We start from the raw sequence: 19,892 nt of genomic DNA on the forward strand, positions 1-19,892 counted from the left end.
CCACCTCTTCCTGATAGATGGGAGTTGTCAGTACTCCTTGAATGTATCCCATGACTGTTCCCAAGGGGACTGGTGGCCCAATTAGGGGTAGGTGCCACCCAGTAACTTCTAGTATGCGTGTGTCAGGCTCTGCTGGTCCAACCCACTAGATTGTCACACAGCGTGTTAGGAACTTATAGGTCCACTTCCATTATCCTACCCCTCTGTGTGGTTGTGGCCCTAACCTCCTCCTCTTCTAGGATTTGTGTGGAGTGTGAAACGGGGTAAAAAGTGGGTTGATCCCCTGATCTGATAGTGGCTGAAAAGGAGAGTCCCAAGTGGTGTGTCCTTGGTCCTCCTTTTGGGCCCAATCCTCATCTTTATGGGTATAGGGGCAGATGAATGGTAAAGTCTGGGTTTCTCCCTGACCTTCATCTCCTCCCTGTGCTATGAAGGGGGATAAGGCTGTGTTTCCCTTCCAGGGAACTGCTGGGTTCAGCTTCCAAATGGCCTGAGTAAGGTGGACAGTCTGTCAAGTAAGAGTTTTTAAGGTGTAGATGCCAAAGTTCCTTTATTAGGTGGCCATTAAAGTTCTCCACAATGCTAGGTGCCAGTGGGTGGTGGATGATGTGGAAGGTCCATCTAATTCCATGAGTCTGGGCCCACTGTTGAGTAGATTGTACAGTAAAGTGTGATCTTTGGTCAGAGGAGATGTCACCTGGGTACCAGAATGGGTGGCAGAACCACTTTTCCAAGGAATCCCATGTATGCACCCAGTCCACACAATGAGCTGGAAAGGTAAGGCCGTGGTCTGAATGGTGTCACCATGACCAAGGTGTAGGACACACCTTGGGATGACAGGAGAGGGCTGATATAGTCTACTTTCCATGAGTGGCCTGATGCATCCCCTCTGAGAATAGCCCCTAAATGCCTTTTATGGGCTCCGGCTTGTAGTTGACATCTCTTACACTGGTAAATGACAGGTTGGGCTTCTTTTAATGAGAAAGGTACTCTGTGTTCTTGGGCTCATAATTTCATGGTATTGGAATTTTCATGTGCACTTTGATGGTAGATCCACCTGATGGCAGAAGCAGCCATGGAAAGTTCAGCTATTTCATAGATGTCATCAAGGTTCACTGTCCTCATCCTCTGAGCAGGGCTCATTCTATTCCTCTTTCCTAGGAGGATCTCTAGTCTCATCAGGGGTAAAAAGCAGCTTGGTGCATCTTTTATCTGCTAGGTCATTCCAGTGATGCTCATAAAGATATGGCCGTTGCCATGTGCATCAGCATGGGTAGATGGTGCCTTTCCATGTTGCCAATGTTTCCAAATGTCCTTTCCTCATACCAGGGAACCTTTGATTCTCCAGTCACGTTCCCTCCACAGACATGAGCAGACTGCTAAGCCGTTGGCGATGGCCCATCAGTCAGTAGACAGGTACATGGGGGTGCTTGGGTCTGAGTGTTCCAGGGCTAAGAGGACTGCTCACAGTTTGGCCCGTTGGGCACTTTTTCTGGTGCCAGAGTGGTATATAGTCTGCTGAGGTAAGGGAAACAATGGCTGCTACTCAATGGACACCTGAAGGCTTCAGCTTGGCCAATCCATCAGTGAGCCAGCACTGAGCAACTGATGGGGCATCTTTGGCCTGGGGTCCCTAAGAAACCACTGCAAGGAGAGAAGGGCCCTCATCTTGTATAATGATAGAATGATAGGATCATTGTTGAGAGGAACCTCTGTCATCTGCTCATGTAAGTGTCACTTCCTGGGGGCCCAGCTGAGCAGGATCTTGAACATGCCATTTCCATTTGATAATGCTCTGTTGGGTGCTGCTTGTGTGACGTTCTGATTATACAAGATCCAGGACATAGTAGGGATTTATGGCCTCAGAAGGACCTGGGAGCACTCAGTAATCCTTTCCATTTCCACCGAGGTCCAATAGCATGCCATAAGTTGCCTCCCAAAGAGGGAGTAGCACAGGGCTGTGTGTGGGAACTTCTTGGTCCTGAAACCCAGGGGTCTCCAAGTTCCCGTTGCTCCCTCTTTCTGCAAGAGGGACCAGTTGGTGTGGGTCTGGGTGGCAGAAAGCTGTAGCTTGAACAAAGAGCCAAGCTCCAAAGGTTCTAGAGGCAGGTTGGCTGAAACAGCCACTCTCACCTCTTTCAGGGTCTGCTCCTTCTCTGTTCCCCAGTGGAAAGTATCTGCTTTTCATGTCACGGATACAGGGACGCCAAGATGATACTGAGATGAGGAATATGCTGGAGCCAATATGCAAATAGGCCCCAACAGTTCACCAGGCTCCTTTTTGGAGGTTGGAGACTTCAGGGACAGTAATTTGTCCAGTGTCAGTTCAGGGATCTGGCTCTGGGCTACAGCCCATTTACTGCTGGGGTGGGCCTTGTATCTTGTTGGGATTTATGGACTGTTTAAGTCCAATTAGCAATGCATGAAATCCCTGTGTAGTTTGCTTCTTGCTCTGGCCCACCAACATAATATCATCAATATACTGGAACACTTGAAGCCCTTTAGGCAGGAGCAGCTTACTCAATTCCTGGCCCATCACTGGTGGCAGATAGTGGGTAATTTAAATACTGTGGCAGTACAGTGGAGGCATATGATGGGCCTTGCCACATGAAAGCAAACTGATCTTGGTCCTCCTCCCAGAGTGGAATGGGAAAAAAGGCATTTACCAGGTCAACAACCACATGCCAAATGCCAGTGGAGGCCATAATAGCTTCTTTGAGAGTCACTTTGTCTGGGACTGTGGGTGCCAAAGGGGGCACTTCTGCATTCAAGTGCTGATAGTCTATGGGCAGCCACCGTGTTCCACTTGCTTCTTTCACTGGCCACACTGGGCAATTACAGGCGGAGATGGTGGGCTGGAGAACACCTATGGATAGTAGGTCCTTTTTGAGTTCTGTAATGTCATTTTCCCCAGCAGGGAGTGGCATTGCCACTGTTGGACAATGCAGCAAGGGGATGGGAGCACTGGGAGTGTGCAGTCCCTCACTCACCCAACTGTTACGGCCAGAATTTGCTCTCATAGAGGAACATTTCCCCACAACTGTTGCTAGGATGTGCAGTGGTATAGGATGTTAATCCCTATAATGAATTTCCTGGTGGGAAACATGATGACAGGGGTGTCCAAGGGACCAAAGGGATCAGTCCACAGGGTAGCAGTAACCTCCTGTCACCATACCCATAGGGAATACCTGAAACCTCCCAATGTTATTTGTCACCTCCTCCCCTCTGCATCTCCTGGAATGATGGTAATCTGGGCATCTGTATCCAAAAAGCACCATAAAGGTTTGTTCACTGCCCCCAAATTGTACATGCACTGGAGTGTATGGCCTTTGGTTCCTGGGGGGGTGGACAAGGCCCTTGGCCTCACCCTTAGGTGAGTCTGGGTAAAGAGGTCCTTCCTGGGGCCAGACTCCTCAGTCAGGGCCCAAAGGATTGGCAAGAGGCATTCAGGAGTCTCCCTGTCCTCTACTGACCATATCCGAGATTGTGGGGAGGGGATCGGGCAGGGGCAGATTGTCCCTCTTGAGCTTGTGGCCCTTTTTCTAGTTTATATTTTTCCCAAAGTTCCCCATTGGAGATCCCATCTATGGTGTCCTTTGGGACCCCTTGCTCTAGTAGCCATACGAACATAACTTGGTCAGTGGGGGCCCTGAGAGGAAGGGGTGGCTGCTGACCCATTGTGTGGGTCTCATGATTTGCTGGATTAACAGGCAGGTGCCTACTGCCCTCTGGTCTGGTTCCTTGGTCAGTTACCATGGTGGCCACTGTCCTCAAGGCCACCCTCCTTGCCCTATACCAGGGAGGGTACAACAAACCCACTTAATTGTGTCTCCCAGAGGAAGACCTGGGGTGAAGAGAACTAGCTTGTTGCCCCCATTCATGGGACCTCTTTCTAATAAGACCATCAGTGTCCTGCTGCGAAATGGGAATCTGGTGAGAGGCTAAATCTCTCTGGTGGGGGTGGAATATCAACACACCAATGCCCAGTTTTGGCAGTGTGACCACAGCTTCCTCTTCATTAATCAAAGGCTTAGTTGGAATTTGGGGGAGGTCAACCAGAGCAGGGTTGTGCTTGTCTAACTCCCTGAAGGATCCAGTCAAACAGAGGCTGTGACTGTGGAGTGGGAGCAGTTACACTGTCAACTGTTCCTTCCCCATCGCCCACCTCCTCCTCCCTTAACTCCAGCCCACTAAGGGTTTGTTGTAGGATGGGGTTTGATGATGCAAGGCAGCCAACATGCCTCCGTTCAGCCTGGTTGATCAGGATGGTAGTGGCACACTCATTGTAAAGTCAGGACAGCCACAGGGGGAGATCTTCTTGAGGCTTTTCGTATACTGGATTTCCTTCTTTGTAAAATCTCATGCTTTCATTTTCACAGCCAGGTCCCCATCTTCAGTTCTAAGAGTCTCCTGAATATGAACTAGCCTCACACTAACCTAAACTTCATCCCGGGTAGTCTGGATGCAGGTAGAATGAGACCAGATAGAAGAGACCACGAGCTAGGGAGTGTATGCTGAATGGTGGAAGCCTCCCTCATTGATCTCACTGTGGAATCAGCTAGCCAACTCCATGGCATGCCTGGGGGGATTCTCAAAATCCCATTTATTGCAGTCCTCCCCCCAAAGGACAGAGACAGCATGCTGTAGGTCCCCTGCTGTGGCTTGGTACCTCTACCCAGGCTGGTAGGGTAGGGGCCACCCTTTAGTTTGGCTTACAGAACCGTAAGTCCTGTGTTGACCAGAATGCTCCAGATGGCATATAGCCAAAGGAATGCAACAGTGATGAAAAGAATCATCAAAAAAGTCAGCCCACTCCATACTTCCCTAAGCACCCTTCTTGCTGTGCCAGAATCCTGAGGAGTGAGTTGCTATAAGCTGTGTCGTGGGAACACAGGTTCAGGCACAATGGAGACTCACAGAAAATGACTGCATCATTACTTCCACCACACAAAGGGTCCAAAAGAGCAGGGGAAGAAGTGCTACTGTGGCTAGTTCTCCAGAGAAGCCAACTGCTTGGCAGCTCTGCCTGCTTTCCTTCACAGTGGAGATGAGGGACACCTGCACTGCCCAAGTGATGAACTCAAGGGGGAGGGGACCCTGCCAACGAGCAACTTTTGTGCCCTGGCAAGCAGCTGGGGCTGGTGAAGATTTAACATCTCCTCTGGCTGCCTGTGGTCTCTTGCTAAATAGAAACATATGGAACACCTGCATGTAAACAAGCATGAATGGAAACATAACAAATACCTGCCTGCCAACAAGTAACAATGGAAACATAGCAAACACCTGCATGCAAACAAGCAAGAGGGGGAAAGGAGGGGGTAGGTGAGGGCTGAGAGATGGTTGCAAGTGTGTTCATGACTTCCCCAGCATCATGTAAGGGCAAAACAAAATGGAAACCAACTATAGACAAAAAGGACCCTACAATTAGCTTTGTGATGCCTCTATTCTTTCTTAAGCTGACTATGACTTGTATTGTAATTGTAATTATTAATTTTGAACTTTTGGTGTAATGGAATTTTTTTTTTCTGTAACAGAAACGATATTTGGCAGACAAATTAGTTAATTCAAAGAATGCAGCAGGTAAGATATTAGCTTTAGCTTTTATCCCCTCTCTATAAGCAAATATCCAAATTCAGTGAGTAGTACATGTCATATGTTTTGTAATATTTAAGAGAAATATACTATAGAATACTTAGAGACATACAGAAACAAAGAACAAAAATCAGAAGGAAATTCAGTTCCATATATTAGAATCAATAATTATGCTAATTAGAATAAAAGAAGAAAAAGAGATGAGAAAGATGGAATACAAAAGATATGGGCAATTCTTATGTCTATAAAAGGACTGGGCATTACATAATAGGTTCATATTCTCTCGTAATCCTCCAGTTTTGATATGTGCTAGCTTTGTGATTGATTAGAAATACATCGTGTTGCTTTTCAGGCCATCAACCAATATTTTAGCATGTAACAGTAAACTTCACTCTTTAGGACTAGAAAAGACTTAAGATATCATCTATCTATCAATCTATCATTATATTACACTAGTCAGACAACATTATTTTACATTATATATTGTTCCATTTTGGTGTAGTGTATATTTGAGCACAATTTATATATACTCTTGCAGTGTGAACAGAAATAACATTTTATACAGAAATCCATCTTGTCTTTATGAAAAGATATCTTTTCTTATTTTGGATTTTACCTGATTCAGTAAATTGCAGTTAATACACAGCTGTTTCTTTTTCAGTGTTAAGACACGATACATGGAAAATGATTATGTGGAGTGAGGTAAGAATGTATTTTAAAGATAATTCAGGTGCTGTAGTTCCCAACTGGTTTGAGAAGTTCTGTTTGTGAGGGTTGATTCCATCCTAAAAATTTGCTTTCAATTAGAGCTGAGGTCCACTGTTATTTACATTAGATAAAAGTTTTAAGACCTGGATGTTTCTAGATACTGTACATAATTTGGATGTATATTCCTGCATCATTTCTGTATATTCTAAATTATGCCTACAGAGTCTAAAACATTTAGAGCAGTGTTATTCCTATGTCGAAGGAAGAGACCAAACAAGCACACAAAACCCCAAATGGACCCCAAACAGTGAAACAAAAACACAAAGCTGAATTTATTGCTTACTTAAGTAAGAGAGAGTTATGCTGGTCAGCCAGAGTATTCAAGCACAGCAGGGAACTGATTTTTATACATGGTTTCTTGTAAGTGTGGAGTTGAGGGATAAACACACACACACACACACACACACACACACACACACACACACACACACAAGCTATAATTTCTCTTTTAAGTACTGTTGTATCTGCATCCTGTAAGTTTTTATATGTGCTTCCGTATTTCATCAACTCTAAGATGCTTCATTAAATCTAAGGATACATCATTAGTTTGCTTACCTCTGTGAAAAAAAGTCACTGCCAATTAAGCTGTGATTTTTCTCATCACTTAGAATTTTTATTTGATACTTAAGGAGAAATTGAGGCTTCAATATAATTTTTATTATATATCACTTTTATGTACATGTAAGTGAAATAAATTGGTTTTGGTTTTTCTGCAGTCTCTTCGCATTCAAAGTCTGATTCTCCAAATCACCTTTTGGTCACAAGTCTTTATGTCTTTCCTTTTCTGTACAATATTATCCTGTGCCACTGGGATATTGGTGATGCAGCATTTCTTAAAAGAATCCTTAGAGAAATTTTATGCAGCACCCAGACCATTTGGTTCCTGGGGCTAAAGGAGTGCTCCACTACTGTCTGGGATTTTCTCTCAAACCTCTGATATCCACTGTTCAAGTTTTTACAATGATGCTTTTGCTATTTGCACATGCCCAGACAATGACAGCTATGTCACTGTGGCCCCTTTCATGACAGCAATTGTGAGACAGCTGCCATCACTTAGAGAAAATCCCAATTTGAGAGATGCTAAAATGTGAAAAGCACATGCCTCTTTAAAGTTATAAAATATGTCATTTTCATTACTGTTTGGTTTGAAATATTTTCTTATTACCATTGTCATTTCTTCTTGGACCCATCAGTTATTTATTTAGTTTTATATTTTTAATTTAATTTATTTACTTTTAATTCAATAATAAGTACCTGGAGAGAAACCAAGATGGCGGCTAGGTGAGACAGGGCTAAGGAACACCTCCGTGGAAAACACTAGATAAGGACCAGAGAGTGACCCAGAATACCGGTTACAGCGATGTGCCAGCTCGAGGAGATCTCCTAGTTCCCAGGGGCTATATACTTGGTGAAACTGAGAGTCTGCATTCTGAAACAAGTGAGTAAGCTGGCTGGAAGTCCCGTAGCTGCGCAGCAATCCAGGGAAGCCAGAGTTTGGCGTCTGGAGACCAACGGGCTCTTTTAATTAAAAAAAAAAAAAAAAAAAAGGAAAAAGGGGAAAAGCCAGGAGCGGCTGCAGGTGTGATCGTGGGAAACACGCAGTAAAACATAGCAAGAGGGGGCTGGGCTGGCCTCTCGGTGTCTGGCCTGGAAGATAGCCTGCTGCAGATATCCCTGGGGCCGGGGGAATGGAGCAGAGAGCCAGAAGCTGAAAGAATTCCCGCGGCTAGCAGCTTGCTCCTGGGAGGGCTGGATAAACTCCTGCCTGGGGCTGTGCCCACAGCCCAGAGCCCCGCCAGTTGTCCCGGAGCTGGGAAGGAGGAACTGTGCGAGGAGTGGGGTGTGGAGATGCCCCACTCGGCCATTTTTGCATCAGGCTGAAAGCGAGCTGGCATGGCCCAGTGGCCCCGGGCTTCCCTTGAGGGACGGCGTGCGCTGATGACGTAGCACAGCATTACCTCAGCAGAGGTCCTGGAGGATCACGGCTGGGCGGAGGGACCTGCTTGGAGACCCCAGAGACACTACGCCAAGTCCGGTGGTTTGTGGGACATTGAGAGAGAGGGGCTGGGGCTGAAATGAAATGAAGGCTTGGACTCTTGCGGCGGCCTTGAATCTCCGGGAACCGGGGGGATTTGAATATTGAAGCAGTCCTTCCTCCCTGACCACCCATACAAGCGCCCCACATTCAGGGCGGACAGCTCCAGCAACACACCTGGGCTAAGTTCTCCGGCTGGACCCCACAAGAATTGTTTCCCCATATAATGTGGGGACAAGGTGGAGAACTGACTTGAGAGGTGTAGGTGACTCACAGACGCCATCTGCTGGTTAGTTAGAGAAAGTGTATGTCACCAAACAGTGTTTCTGAAAAATTAGATAGGTTTTTTTTTTTACAAATTAAAAGAACCCTGTCAAGCAGAGCAAATGCCAAGAGGCCAAAAACAACAGAAAATCTCAATGCATATGATAAAACCAGATGATATGGAGAATCCAACTCCAAACACACAAATCAAGTTATCAGAAGAAACGAAGTTCCTCGCAGAATTAATCAAAGAAACACAATCGAGGAACGAAAACATGGCAAAGGATCTAAAGGACATCAAGAAGACCATGGCCCAGGATATAAGCTACATAAAGAAGACCCTAGAAGAGCATAAAGAAGACATTGCAAGGCTAAATAAAAAAAAATAGAAGATCTTATGGAAATAAAAGAAACTGTTGACCAAATTAAAAAGACTCTGGATATCCACAATACAAGACTAGAGGAAGCTGAACAACATCTCAGTGTCCTAGAAGTCCACAGAACAGAAAATGAAAGAACAAAAGAAAGAATGGAGAAAAAAATAAAAAAAATCGAAATGGATCTCAGGAAAACGATAGATAAAATAAAACGTCCAAACTTAAGACTCATTGGTGTCCCAGAAGAGGAAGAGAAGGGTAAAGGTCTAGAAAGAGTATTCAAAAAAATTGTTGGGGAAAACTTCCCCAACCTTCTACACAATATAAATACACAAAGCATAAATGCCCAGCGAACTCCAAATAGAATAAATCCAAATAAACCCACTCCAAGACATATTCTGATCAGACTCTCAAATACTGAAGAGAAGGAGCAAGTTCTGAAAGCAGCAAGAGAAAAGCAGTTCACCACATACAAAGGAAACAACGTAAGAGTAAGTAGTGACTACTCAGTGGCCACCATGGAGGTGAGAAGGCAGTGGCATGACATATTTAAAATACTGAGAGAGAAAAATTTCCAACCAAGAATACTTTATCCAGCAAAACTCTCCTTCAAATTCGAGGGAGAGCTTAAAATTTTCACAGACAAACAAATCCTGAGAGACTTTGCCAATAAAAGACCTGCCCTACTTCAGATTCTAAAGGGAACCCTACCAACAGAGAAACAGCAGAAAGAAGAAAGAGATATAGAGAATTTTAACAAAAATATATAGTACCTTACATCCCAAAGCACCAGGACACTCATTTTTCTCTAGTGATCACAGACCTTTCTCCAGAAGGGACCATAAGCTGGGACATAAAACAAGCCTCAAAAAATTAAAAAAAAAAAAAAAAAAATTGAATATACTCAAAGCTCTTTCTCCAACCACAATGGAATACAAATAGAAGTCAATAATTTTTGAACTGTAACTCCACTATTTACTTCCTACGTGATATAAATTACACAAACCCTAATGACAAATCAGTGGTTTTGAACTCAATGTAAAATAGGTAATTTTATACAACTATATAAAGGTGGGGGAATGGAGCAGTATAGGAACATAGTTTATGTGTCCTATTGAAGTGGAGGTGGTATCAAAGAAAAACAAGATTGTTATGGATATAAGAGGTTAATTTTAACCCCCACAGCAAACACAAAGAAACTATCAGAGACTGTAACCATAGAGATGAATTCTAGAGTTCAGGTTAGGAGAAATGGGGGACGGTGCAATGGGGAGTTAAGAAATGAGGGTGGAGTTGCTGTTTGAGGTGAAGGGAAATTTCTAGTAATGGATAGTGGGAAAGAGCATTACAACATTCTAAAGGTGATTAATCCCACTAATGGAATGCTAGGGAGGGGGTGGAATGGGAAGATTTAGGCTGTATATATGTTCCCACAACTGAAAAAAAAAAAAAAAAAAGACAGTCTAAATAGATGATTGAATGCCAAGGATGAACTTGGATGGAATTAGAGGATAGAGGAAGGAGGCTCAAAGGGACACAGTTGAGACATAAGGTAAAGGAAATATAGAATGTAAGCATTGTATCATTGTTGAACCTGTTGTACTTCTTAGCTGTGCTTAATGGGATTCCATAAAAGAATGTTCTTGTTCATGGGAAGTGTATATGTGAATTATAGTGTTTGTTCAAGGATGTGGGCAGCTAGCTCTCATATGTTCAGAAGACAGAGCAATAGATGATGGATGATAGATAGGGAGGGAGGGAAAGAAATAGCGATGTGACAGCATGTTAAAGTTGGTGGATTGAGCTATCGGGGGAGGGGGTCAGGGTATGATGGAATTCTTTGTATGGGGTTAGTATTGTTTTTGCAACTGTTCCTATAACTTTGAATTTTATTTCAAAATAAAATAAAAAAAAATAATAAGTACCTGGAATATATTTAAATTTGCAGATTTTTTTTTCTTTGAAACAAGTCATCAAGAATTGTAATATTATCCCTGCTTTGTAGATGGAGCAATAGAGGATCAAAGAGAATAAGTAGCTTGCTCAAGATCACACAGCAAAGTGGGGAAAAGGGGATTTGAACCCAAGTCTGTCTGGTTAGAAGACTACACTGTCTAAATTACCTCTGTTACCTGTCTGTTGCTTACAAGACTTAAAGAAGATACTTCACGGACTCTGTTAAGTGCACAAGTCAGCCTTCATATCGTGACTATCGCAGGGTATAGTGCCATGACCATTTTTCCCTGGAATATAAGTAAAAGGCATGCTCAGGGCTAGATATTGACTTTGCCCTCATCAACAATTCACTGATGACCAGTGTAAAATCCCTTTGAAAGCTAACTATAAGAATTTTTTGACTTCTAATTTTAACCAATATTTTTTTCCCTGAGTGAGAAAAAAGGTGAATCAATAACGATTAATTTTTGCTCCTCTCACTGGGACTAAGAGAGAAATGAGCCATGTCTTCTGACTCAGAATCCTGGGGAGATGGATCAGTAAACGACAGGGTGCTTCGACAGACAGGAGGCGGGGGGGCTGGAGGAGTGGAGGTGAGGCTGCAGGGGTGGCTGTCTGACAGCTAGTTTACCCCAATTCTTTCCACTGGAGGAACGGGTTGAGCAGCCAAGGCCAGGGGCCTTGTTTCCCTGAGTCCTTTCTATTCTGCCTGTATGGTGCAACCAAGTGGAGCACTCCAAACATCAGGCACTTAAAAAAGGAAAAGGAAGTTAATTTGGGAGTCCTGTGGGCAAAAAAAAGAGAAAGAGAGCTTGCAAGAGGTGGTAATGACTGCTCTTAAAGCAACTCTAACATCAGGCCCATGGGTTAGTGATTTTTTTTTTACATCAATGTTGTTTGACTTGCACTGCTTCATCTTGCCTTATTGTAGCTTTGTAAGAGCTTACTGTAAATTAGTGGGCTGTCTGTTATTTACATAAGTTGCAAATGTCAATTGTGAACATTTTCTCCCCCGCAGTGTTGAACTTATCCTTTACATTTATAAGAGCTCATTGCAGCTTTTAAAAAAAAATGGTTAGCCTCATTTATTCACCATTTTGTGAAACAATCATTTAATAATGTCAAAATGAATCTATCAAGAAAATATAATGATTATAAACACTTATGTGTGGAAAAACAGAGCACCAAAAAATCTGACAGAATTGAAGGGAGCAATAGAGAGTTCCACAATAGTAGATGGAAACTTCAATCTCCCAAGTTCAAGAATGGATAGAACAGCCAGACAAAAGATCAACAAGGAAAGAAAAAAATAAACAAAAACCCAACAAAAAAGAAATAACAAACAAAAAGAAAAAATAAAAATAGAATTAAAAAAGGATCAATAAGGAAATAGAGGTCCTGCTCAACATTATAAACCAACCAGATCCATACATTCCCTAGGCTAGACCACATGTAACCCCACAGCATACGTAAAAACACTGAAATCTTAAGTATCTTCTTTGACCAAAATGGAATGAAACTGGAAAACAGCAGCAGACGGGCAACTGGGAAATTCACAAATATGTGGAAATTAAACAACACAATGAGTCATGGAACAAATCACATGGGAATTTAGAAAACACTTTGAGACAAACGAAATGAGTATACAACGTATCAATACCTATACAATGAAACACTGCTCAGAGAAATCCATAACCATAAACACCCACATCAAAAGTGAACAACCAGGTCAAATCAACAACATAATTTTATACCTGAAGGAGCTAGGAAATGAAGAGCAAACTAAATTGTACACCAATATGTTAGATATCTTAGCCAAATTCCTAGACACACACCAAGACTTCCTTATAATACTTCCTCTTAAAAATTTACTGTTTGGAAAAATAGTTGTAGTGATTAGTTAATAGCAGGTATTTTAGGTAACCATGTATTATATATATTATGTATATATATAATATGTATATATATATTTAAAGCAGTTTTATTGAGATATATTCACATACCATACCATCCATCCAATGTGCACAATGAATGGCTTTTAGTATAATCACAGAGTTGTACATTCATCACCACAATCAATTTTAGAACATCTTCATTATTCCAAAAATAAAAACCCCATACTCCTTAGCAGTCACCTCTTAATCCCTCTATCCTTCCCCAATCCTGTATAACCACTATTCTAATTGGGTCTTTATAGATTTATTTATATTTACATTTTATATAAATGGAATTGTAGTAGTATTTTATGCCTGGTTTCTCTCATTTAGCATAATGTTTTTTTAATAATTGTTTTTTTTTAATCAGAGAAGTTGTAGGCTTACATAAAAGTCATGTAAAAAATACAGCATTCTCATATGCCCCCCCATTATAGACACTGCATTGTGTGGTAATTTTGTTACAACTGATGAAAGAATATTTAAATGTTACTGTTAATCATACTCCATAGTTTGCATTAGGTGTATTTTTCTCATACACCACCCTATTACTCACACTGTGTAACAAACTGCATTTGTTATAGTTCATGAAAGAACATTCTTATATTTGTACTATTAACCACAGTCATCATCCACAACAGGGTTCACTGTGTAATACAGTCCCGTGTTTTATCCTCTAGTGTTCTTTCTAGTAACATATTCAACCACATTCACACACATAATTCAGCACTAACTGCACTCACAATAATGTGCTACCATCTTGAGCCATTTCCTAACATTTACAATCAACCTAATTAGAAATTCTGTACCAATTAAGCCTCAGCTCCCCATTCTCTATCCTCAATCTATCTCTGATAACCTATATTCAAGATTCTAACTCTATGAGTTTGCTTATTATAATTAGTTCATATTAGTGAGATCATACAATTTTTGTCCTTTGTGTCTGGCCTTTTTCAGTCAACATAATGTCCCCAAGGTCCATCCACGTTGTTGCATCCATCAGGACTTCATTCCTATTACACCTGAATAATATTTTATCGTATGTATATACCACATTTTGTTTATCCATTCATTGGTTGATGGACACTTGGGTTGCTTCCATCTTTTGGCAATCATGAATAATGCCACTATGAACATCAGTGTGCGAATGTCTGTTCACATCCCTGCTTTCAGTTCTTCTGGGTATATACCTAGTCATGGGGTTGCTGGATCAGATGGCAATTCCATACTTAGCTTCTTGAGGAACTGCCAAACTATCTTCCACAGCGGCTGCACCATTTTACATTCCCACTGGCAGTGAATGAGTGTTTCTATTTCTCCATATCCTCTCCAGCACATGTAGTTTTCTGTTTTTTTTTTTTTTGTTGTTGTTTGTTTGTTTGTTTTTGTTTTTTACCATTTTAGTAGGTGTGAAATAATATCTCATTGTGGTTTTGATTTGCATTTCCCTAATGGCTAGTGATGATGTTTCCATGTTATTTTTAGCCATTTGTATTTCCTCTTTGGAAAAAATGTCCATTCAAGTGTTTTGCCCATGTTAAAATTGAGTTGTTTGTCTTTTTTTGTTGTTGTTGAGTTGTAGGATTTCTTTATATATTCTGTATATTAAACCCTCATTGGATATCTGGTTTCCAGAGGGGGTCTTCTTTCATTCTTTTGGCTAGGGATATCCAGTTCTCCCAGCACCACTTTTTTTAAAAAATTCAGTTTTATTGAGATATCTTCACATACCATACAATCATCCATGGTGGGCAATTAACTGGACCATCATATAATTGTGCATTCATCACTCCAATCTATTTTTGAACATTTTCCTTACACCAGAAAAGAAGAATAGAAATGAGAATAAAAAATAAAAGTAAAAAAGAACAACCAAATCATGCCCCCCATCCCAGCCTATTTTTCTTAGTTTTTGTCCCCATTTTTCTACTCATCTATCCATACACTGGATAAAGGGAGTGTGATCCACAAGGTTTTCACAATCACACTATCACCCCTTGTAAGCTACATAGTTATACAATCATCTTCAAGAGTCAAGGCTACTGGGTTGTAGTGTGATAGTCTCAGGTATTTACTTCTAGCTATTCCAATACACTAAAACCTAAGAATGCCCACCAGAGTGACCTCTCAACTCCGTTTGAAATCTCCCAAGTCACTGAAACTTTATTTCACTTCCCCCTTTTGCTCAAGAAGATGTTCTCAATCCCATGATGTTGGGCCAGGTTCATCCCCAGGAGTCATGTCCTGCATTGCCAGGGAGGTTTACACCCCTGACAGTCAGGTCCCACATGGTGGAGAGGGCAGTGAGTTTACCTGCTGAGTTAGCTTAGCTAGAGAGAGAGGGCCACATCTCAGCAACAAAGAGGTACTCAGGGGCAGACTTTTAGGCACAATTATAAGCAGGTTTAGCCTCTCCTTTGCATCAATGAGCTTTATAAGAGCAAGTACCAAGATAGAGGGCTCAGCATACCAAACGTTAGTCCTCAATGTTTGTGAGAACATCAGCAACAACCCATTGCAAATCATGAATATTGCCTCCATTAACACCAGTGCCAGCACCACTTTTGAAGAGACTGTTCTTTCCAATTGAGTGGACTTGGCAGCCTTGTCAAAAATCAATTGGCCACCATAGATGGGAGGAATTATTTCTGAACTTTCAATTTGATTCCACTGATCAATATATCTATCCTCATGCAAGTATCATGCTGTTTTGACCACGGTAGCTTTGTAATATGCTTTCAAGGCAGGAAGCATGAGTTCTCCAACTTCTTTCTTCTTTTTAAAAGATGCTTTTGGCTATTGTTCTTGTTTGCTAATGTTGCCATTATGCAAAATACCAGAAATGGATTGGCTTTTATAAGGGGGTTTATTTGGTTACAAATTTAGAGTTCTGGGATCATAAAAGTATCCAAACTAAGGCATCAATAAGAGGATACCTTTACTGAAGAATGGCCAGTGGCATCTGGAACACCTCTGTCAGTTGGAAAGTCACATGGCCGGCATTCTGCTGTTCCTTTGCTCCCAGGTTGCATTTCAAAATGGCTTTCTCCAAAATATCTCTGGCCTTCTGCATCTCTTAGCTTATCCAGGGCAAACTTTGGGATTCATCTCTTAGCTTAGCATCTCCAAACATCCTCTGCTTTCATCTCTAAGTGTCTCCAAGCATCAGCAAGCATCTGGGTCTCCTGGCTTGGCATGTCCTGGGGCATTTTCATCTCTCTGCTCTCTGTGTGAGATCCCTTTAAAGGACTCCAGTAAACTAATCAAGACGTACCCTGAGTGGGTGGGGTCAAGGGAAACATTCAATCCAGAGGTCACACCCTGATCAGAAAGATTAATAAATCTGCCCCCACAAGATTGCATTTAAGAATATGGCTTTTGGGGGGACATAATATATCCAAACCGGCACAGCTTTCAGGACCCCTTAACCTTCCAAATGAATTTGATGATTGGCTTTTCCTTTCTGCAAAGTAGGCTGTTGGAATTTTGATTGGGATTATGTTGAATTAGTAAATCAATTGAGTAGAATTGACATCTGTTCTAGTTTGCTAATGCTGCGGAATGCAAAACACCAGAGATGGATTGGCTTTTATAAAAAGGGGGTTTATTTGGCTATACAGTCACAGTCTTAAGGCCATAAAGTATCCAAAGTAACACATCAGTAATCGGGTACCTTCACTGGAGGATGGCCAATGGCGTCCGGAAAACCTCTGTTAGCTGGGAAGGCACGTGGCTGGCGTCTGCTCCAAAGTTCTGGTTTCAAAATGGCTTTCTCCCAGGACATTCCTCTCTAGCAAGCTTGCTCTTCTTCAAAACGTCACTCACAGCTGTACTCCATTCTGTCTCTTTGAGTCAGCATGTTTTATATGGCTCCACTGATCAAGGCCCACCCTGAATGGGTGGGGTCATGCCTCCATGGGAGTATCCGACCAGAGTCACCACCCACAGCTGGGTGGGGCACATTGCAAGCAAATCTAACCAGCACCAAAACGTCTGTCCCACAAGACCACAAAGATAATGGCAGTTGGGGGACACAATACATTCAAACTGGCACATTCCACCCCCTGGACCCCAAAATGACAATATCTTTCCAAATACAAAATACATTCATTTCATCACAATATCACAAAAACTTAAACCATTTCAGTAACAAAAGTTAAGTACAAAATCCCATCAAAATCAAATATAGGCGTGGTCAGTCCTAAGGCATACTTTTCCTTTAGCTTGGATCTGTGGACTTAGAACAAGTTATATGCTTCCAATATACAAAGGAGGGACATTCACAGGATAAACATTTCCATTGCCATAAGGAGAAAGAGTAAGGAAAACAGGGTTAGCAGGACCAAAACAGTTCCTAAAACCTGCAGGACAAACTCCATTAGATTTCAAAGTCTGAGAGTCATTTACAGAACGACGTTGCATCCTTGGGGCTTGAGAGAGCGGGAGTCTAACCCTTCCTAAGGGCCTTTCTGGCAGCCCTTTCCTCTCCAAATGCTTAGGTGAGTGCTCCAACATTTCCACACATTGGGGAGACCACCTTCTCGGCCCCACCCTCCTCAAACATCGGGGCAGCTCCCGGATTCCCTTCCATCTCCGGGGCACACGCTCAACCCCTTCAGAACAGTGTGGTGGCAGCCAGGCTCTCCCCAATTCCCTGGGAATGTGCTCCAACCTCTTTGGGACCTGAGGTGGCAAAACTCTTCTAGAGCATCGAGGTGGAAAGCCCGCCCTCGACCTCCGGGGCAAACTCACCCTTTCCATGCATGTGGGCTGCTCCGCTCTCCCAGCTCCAGACCTCCTGACTCCAGACCTCAACCTCCATGGCTCTGTCTTTGAAAAGATTTTTCCTTTAATTTTTTCCTTGTCTGTCTCCTCCAGTCTAGACCAGCAATGGCTCTGTCCATAAAGATCTCGCAAAAATTCTGTTGGCTTCGTATGAAGCATGCAGGGGTCAAAGCCATCAGACAACAGGAGTTTCCACAAATCCTTTCTGGATAATTCCATCTCCAATCTTGGCTTGTACTGAAATGGCAGCTGGATTCCATGTTTGGTTACATCCTCACATTGGGCTGTAGCTTCTGGAATTCCACCCCCTGGAAGCTCGTAATTTTCCAAGCCATCAGCTTCTGGTTTCTTTGAACCCAAGAGTTCAGTTCTAAGTTTATCTCTCTCTGCTCGCATTTTACTATAAGCTGCAAGAAGAAGCCAGGGTATATCCTCCACATGTAGTCTGGAGATGATCTCAGCTAAGTATTCCAGGTTGTCATTTTCAAATTCTTCCTTCCATCTAACACCAGGACTCAATTTTGCCAAATTCTGTGCCACTTTAAAACAAGGATCGCCTTTCTTCCAGTTTACAACACATTCACCATTTCTGTTCAAGACCTCGTCAGAAGTATCTTTAGAGTCCATATTTCCATAAACAGTCTCTTTAAAGCAGTTTTGGCCTTTTCTATCAAGCTCCTCACAATTCTTCCAGAATATTCCCCTTATCCATTTAAAAAGCTGTTCCAACATGTTTGGTATTTGCAAACTCAGCAGCAAAAGCACCCCACTTCTCTGGTACCAAAATCTGTTCTAGTTTGCTAATGCTGCGGAATGCAAAACACCAGAGATGGATTGGCTTTTATAAAAAGGGGGTTTATTTGGCTATACAGTCACAGTCTTAAGGCCATAAAGTATCCAAAGTAACACATCAGTAATCGGGTACCTTCACTGGAGGATGGCCAATGGCGTCCGGAAAACCTCTGTTGGCTGGGAAGGCACGTGGCTGGTGTCAGCTCCAAAGTTCTGGTTTCAAAATGGCTTTCTCCCAGGATAACATCTTAATGATATTTAGTCTTCCAATCCAAGAACACACAATGTTCTTCTATTTATTTAGGTCTTTGATTTCTTTTGGCAATGTTTTGTACCTGTCTGTGTATAACTCCTTTACATCCTTGGTTAAATTTATTCCTAGATATTTTATTATTTTAGTTGCTATTGTAAATGGAATTTTTTTTCTTGATTTTCTCCTCAGATTGCTCATTAGTAGCATATAGAAACACTACTGAATTTTGGGTGTTGATTTGTTACCCTGCCACTTTGCTGAACTTATTAGCTCTGGTAGCTTTGTTGTAGATTTTTGGGGACTTTCTACATATAGGATCATGTCATCTGCACATAGGGAAAGTTTTGCTTCTTCCTTTCCAATTTGGATGCCTTTTATTTCTGTTTCTTGCCTAATTGCTCTGGTGAGAACTTCTAGCACAATGTAGAATAACAGTGGTGACAGTGGGCATTCTTGTCTTGTTCTAGATCTTAGAGGGAAAGCTTTCAGTTTTTTACCATTGAGTACGATGTTAACTGTGGGTTTTTCATATATGCATTTTATTATGTTGAAGAAGTTTCCCTCTATTCCTGCCTTTCAGCTTGTTTTTTTTTTTCAGGAAGGGATGCTGGATTTTGTTAAGTGTCTTTTCTGCATTAATCGAGATGATCAGGTGGTTTTACCCCTTCAATCTGTTAGTGTGGTGTATTACATTAATTGATTTTCTTGTGTTGAATCACCCTTGCATTCCTGGGATAAAACCCACTTGATCATGGCCTATAATTTCTTAAATGTGTGGTTGAATTTGATTTGCAAGTGTTTTACTGAGGAATTTGGCATCTATATTCATTAGAGAAATTTGTAATTTTCTTGTAGTATCTTTGTCTGGCTTTGGTATTAGAGTGATGTTGACTTCATAGAATGATTTAGGTAGTGTTCCTTCCTCTCAATTTTTTGTAAGAGTTTGAGCAGGATTGGTATTAATTCTTCTTGGAATGATCGGTAGAACATACCTGTGACCATCTGGTCCTGGGGTTTTCTTTGTTGGAGGTTTTTGATGAATGATTTAGTCTCTTTACTTGATTACAAGAGGTCTGTTGAGGTCTTCTATTTTTCTAGAGGCAGTGTAGGTTGTTTCTGTGTTTCTAAGAATTTTT

General features: G+C 41.9%; 2 protein-coding genes across 2 annotated transcripts in view; both read left to right on the forward strand.

Annotated features, from left to right (window-relative positions):
* The window catches only part of LOC119506768 (phospholipid-transporting ATPase IB-like), a 32,131-nt gene extending 20,980 nt beyond the window's left edge, over window positions 1-11,151 (forward strand). The window contains exons 7-9 of the mRNA XM_037799891.1: window positions 5,535-5,580; window positions 6,254-6,294; window positions 11,042-11,151. Of these exons, the coding sequence (XP_037655819.1) occupies window positions 5,535-5,580; window positions 6,254-6,294; window positions 11,042-11,053 (99 nt within the window). The 3' untranslated portion in view covers window positions 11,054-11,151. The remainder of the gene's footprint in view (window positions 1-5,534; window positions 5,581-6,253; window positions 6,295-11,041) is intronic.
* A 344-nt stretch (window positions 11,152-11,495) lies between these two features.
* Window positions 11,496-19,892, forward strand: part of LOC119506769 (phospholipid-transporting ATPase IB-like) — a 215,222-nt gene continuing 206,825 nt past the window's right edge. Inside the window, exon 1 of the mRNA XM_037799892.1 lies at window positions 11,496-11,585. Within this exon, the coding sequence (XP_037655820.1) occupies window positions 11,496-11,585 (90 nt within the window). The remainder of the gene's footprint in view (window positions 11,586-19,892) is intronic.

This window comes from Choloepus didactylus, chromosome 12 (assembly GCF_015220235.1).
Source record: "Choloepus didactylus isolate mChoDid1 chromosome 12, mChoDid1.pri, whole genome shotgun sequence".
In the NCBI taxonomy this organism is placed as follows: domain Eukaryota; kingdom Metazoa; phylum Chordata; class Mammalia; order Pilosa; family Megalonychidae; genus Choloepus; species Choloepus didactylus.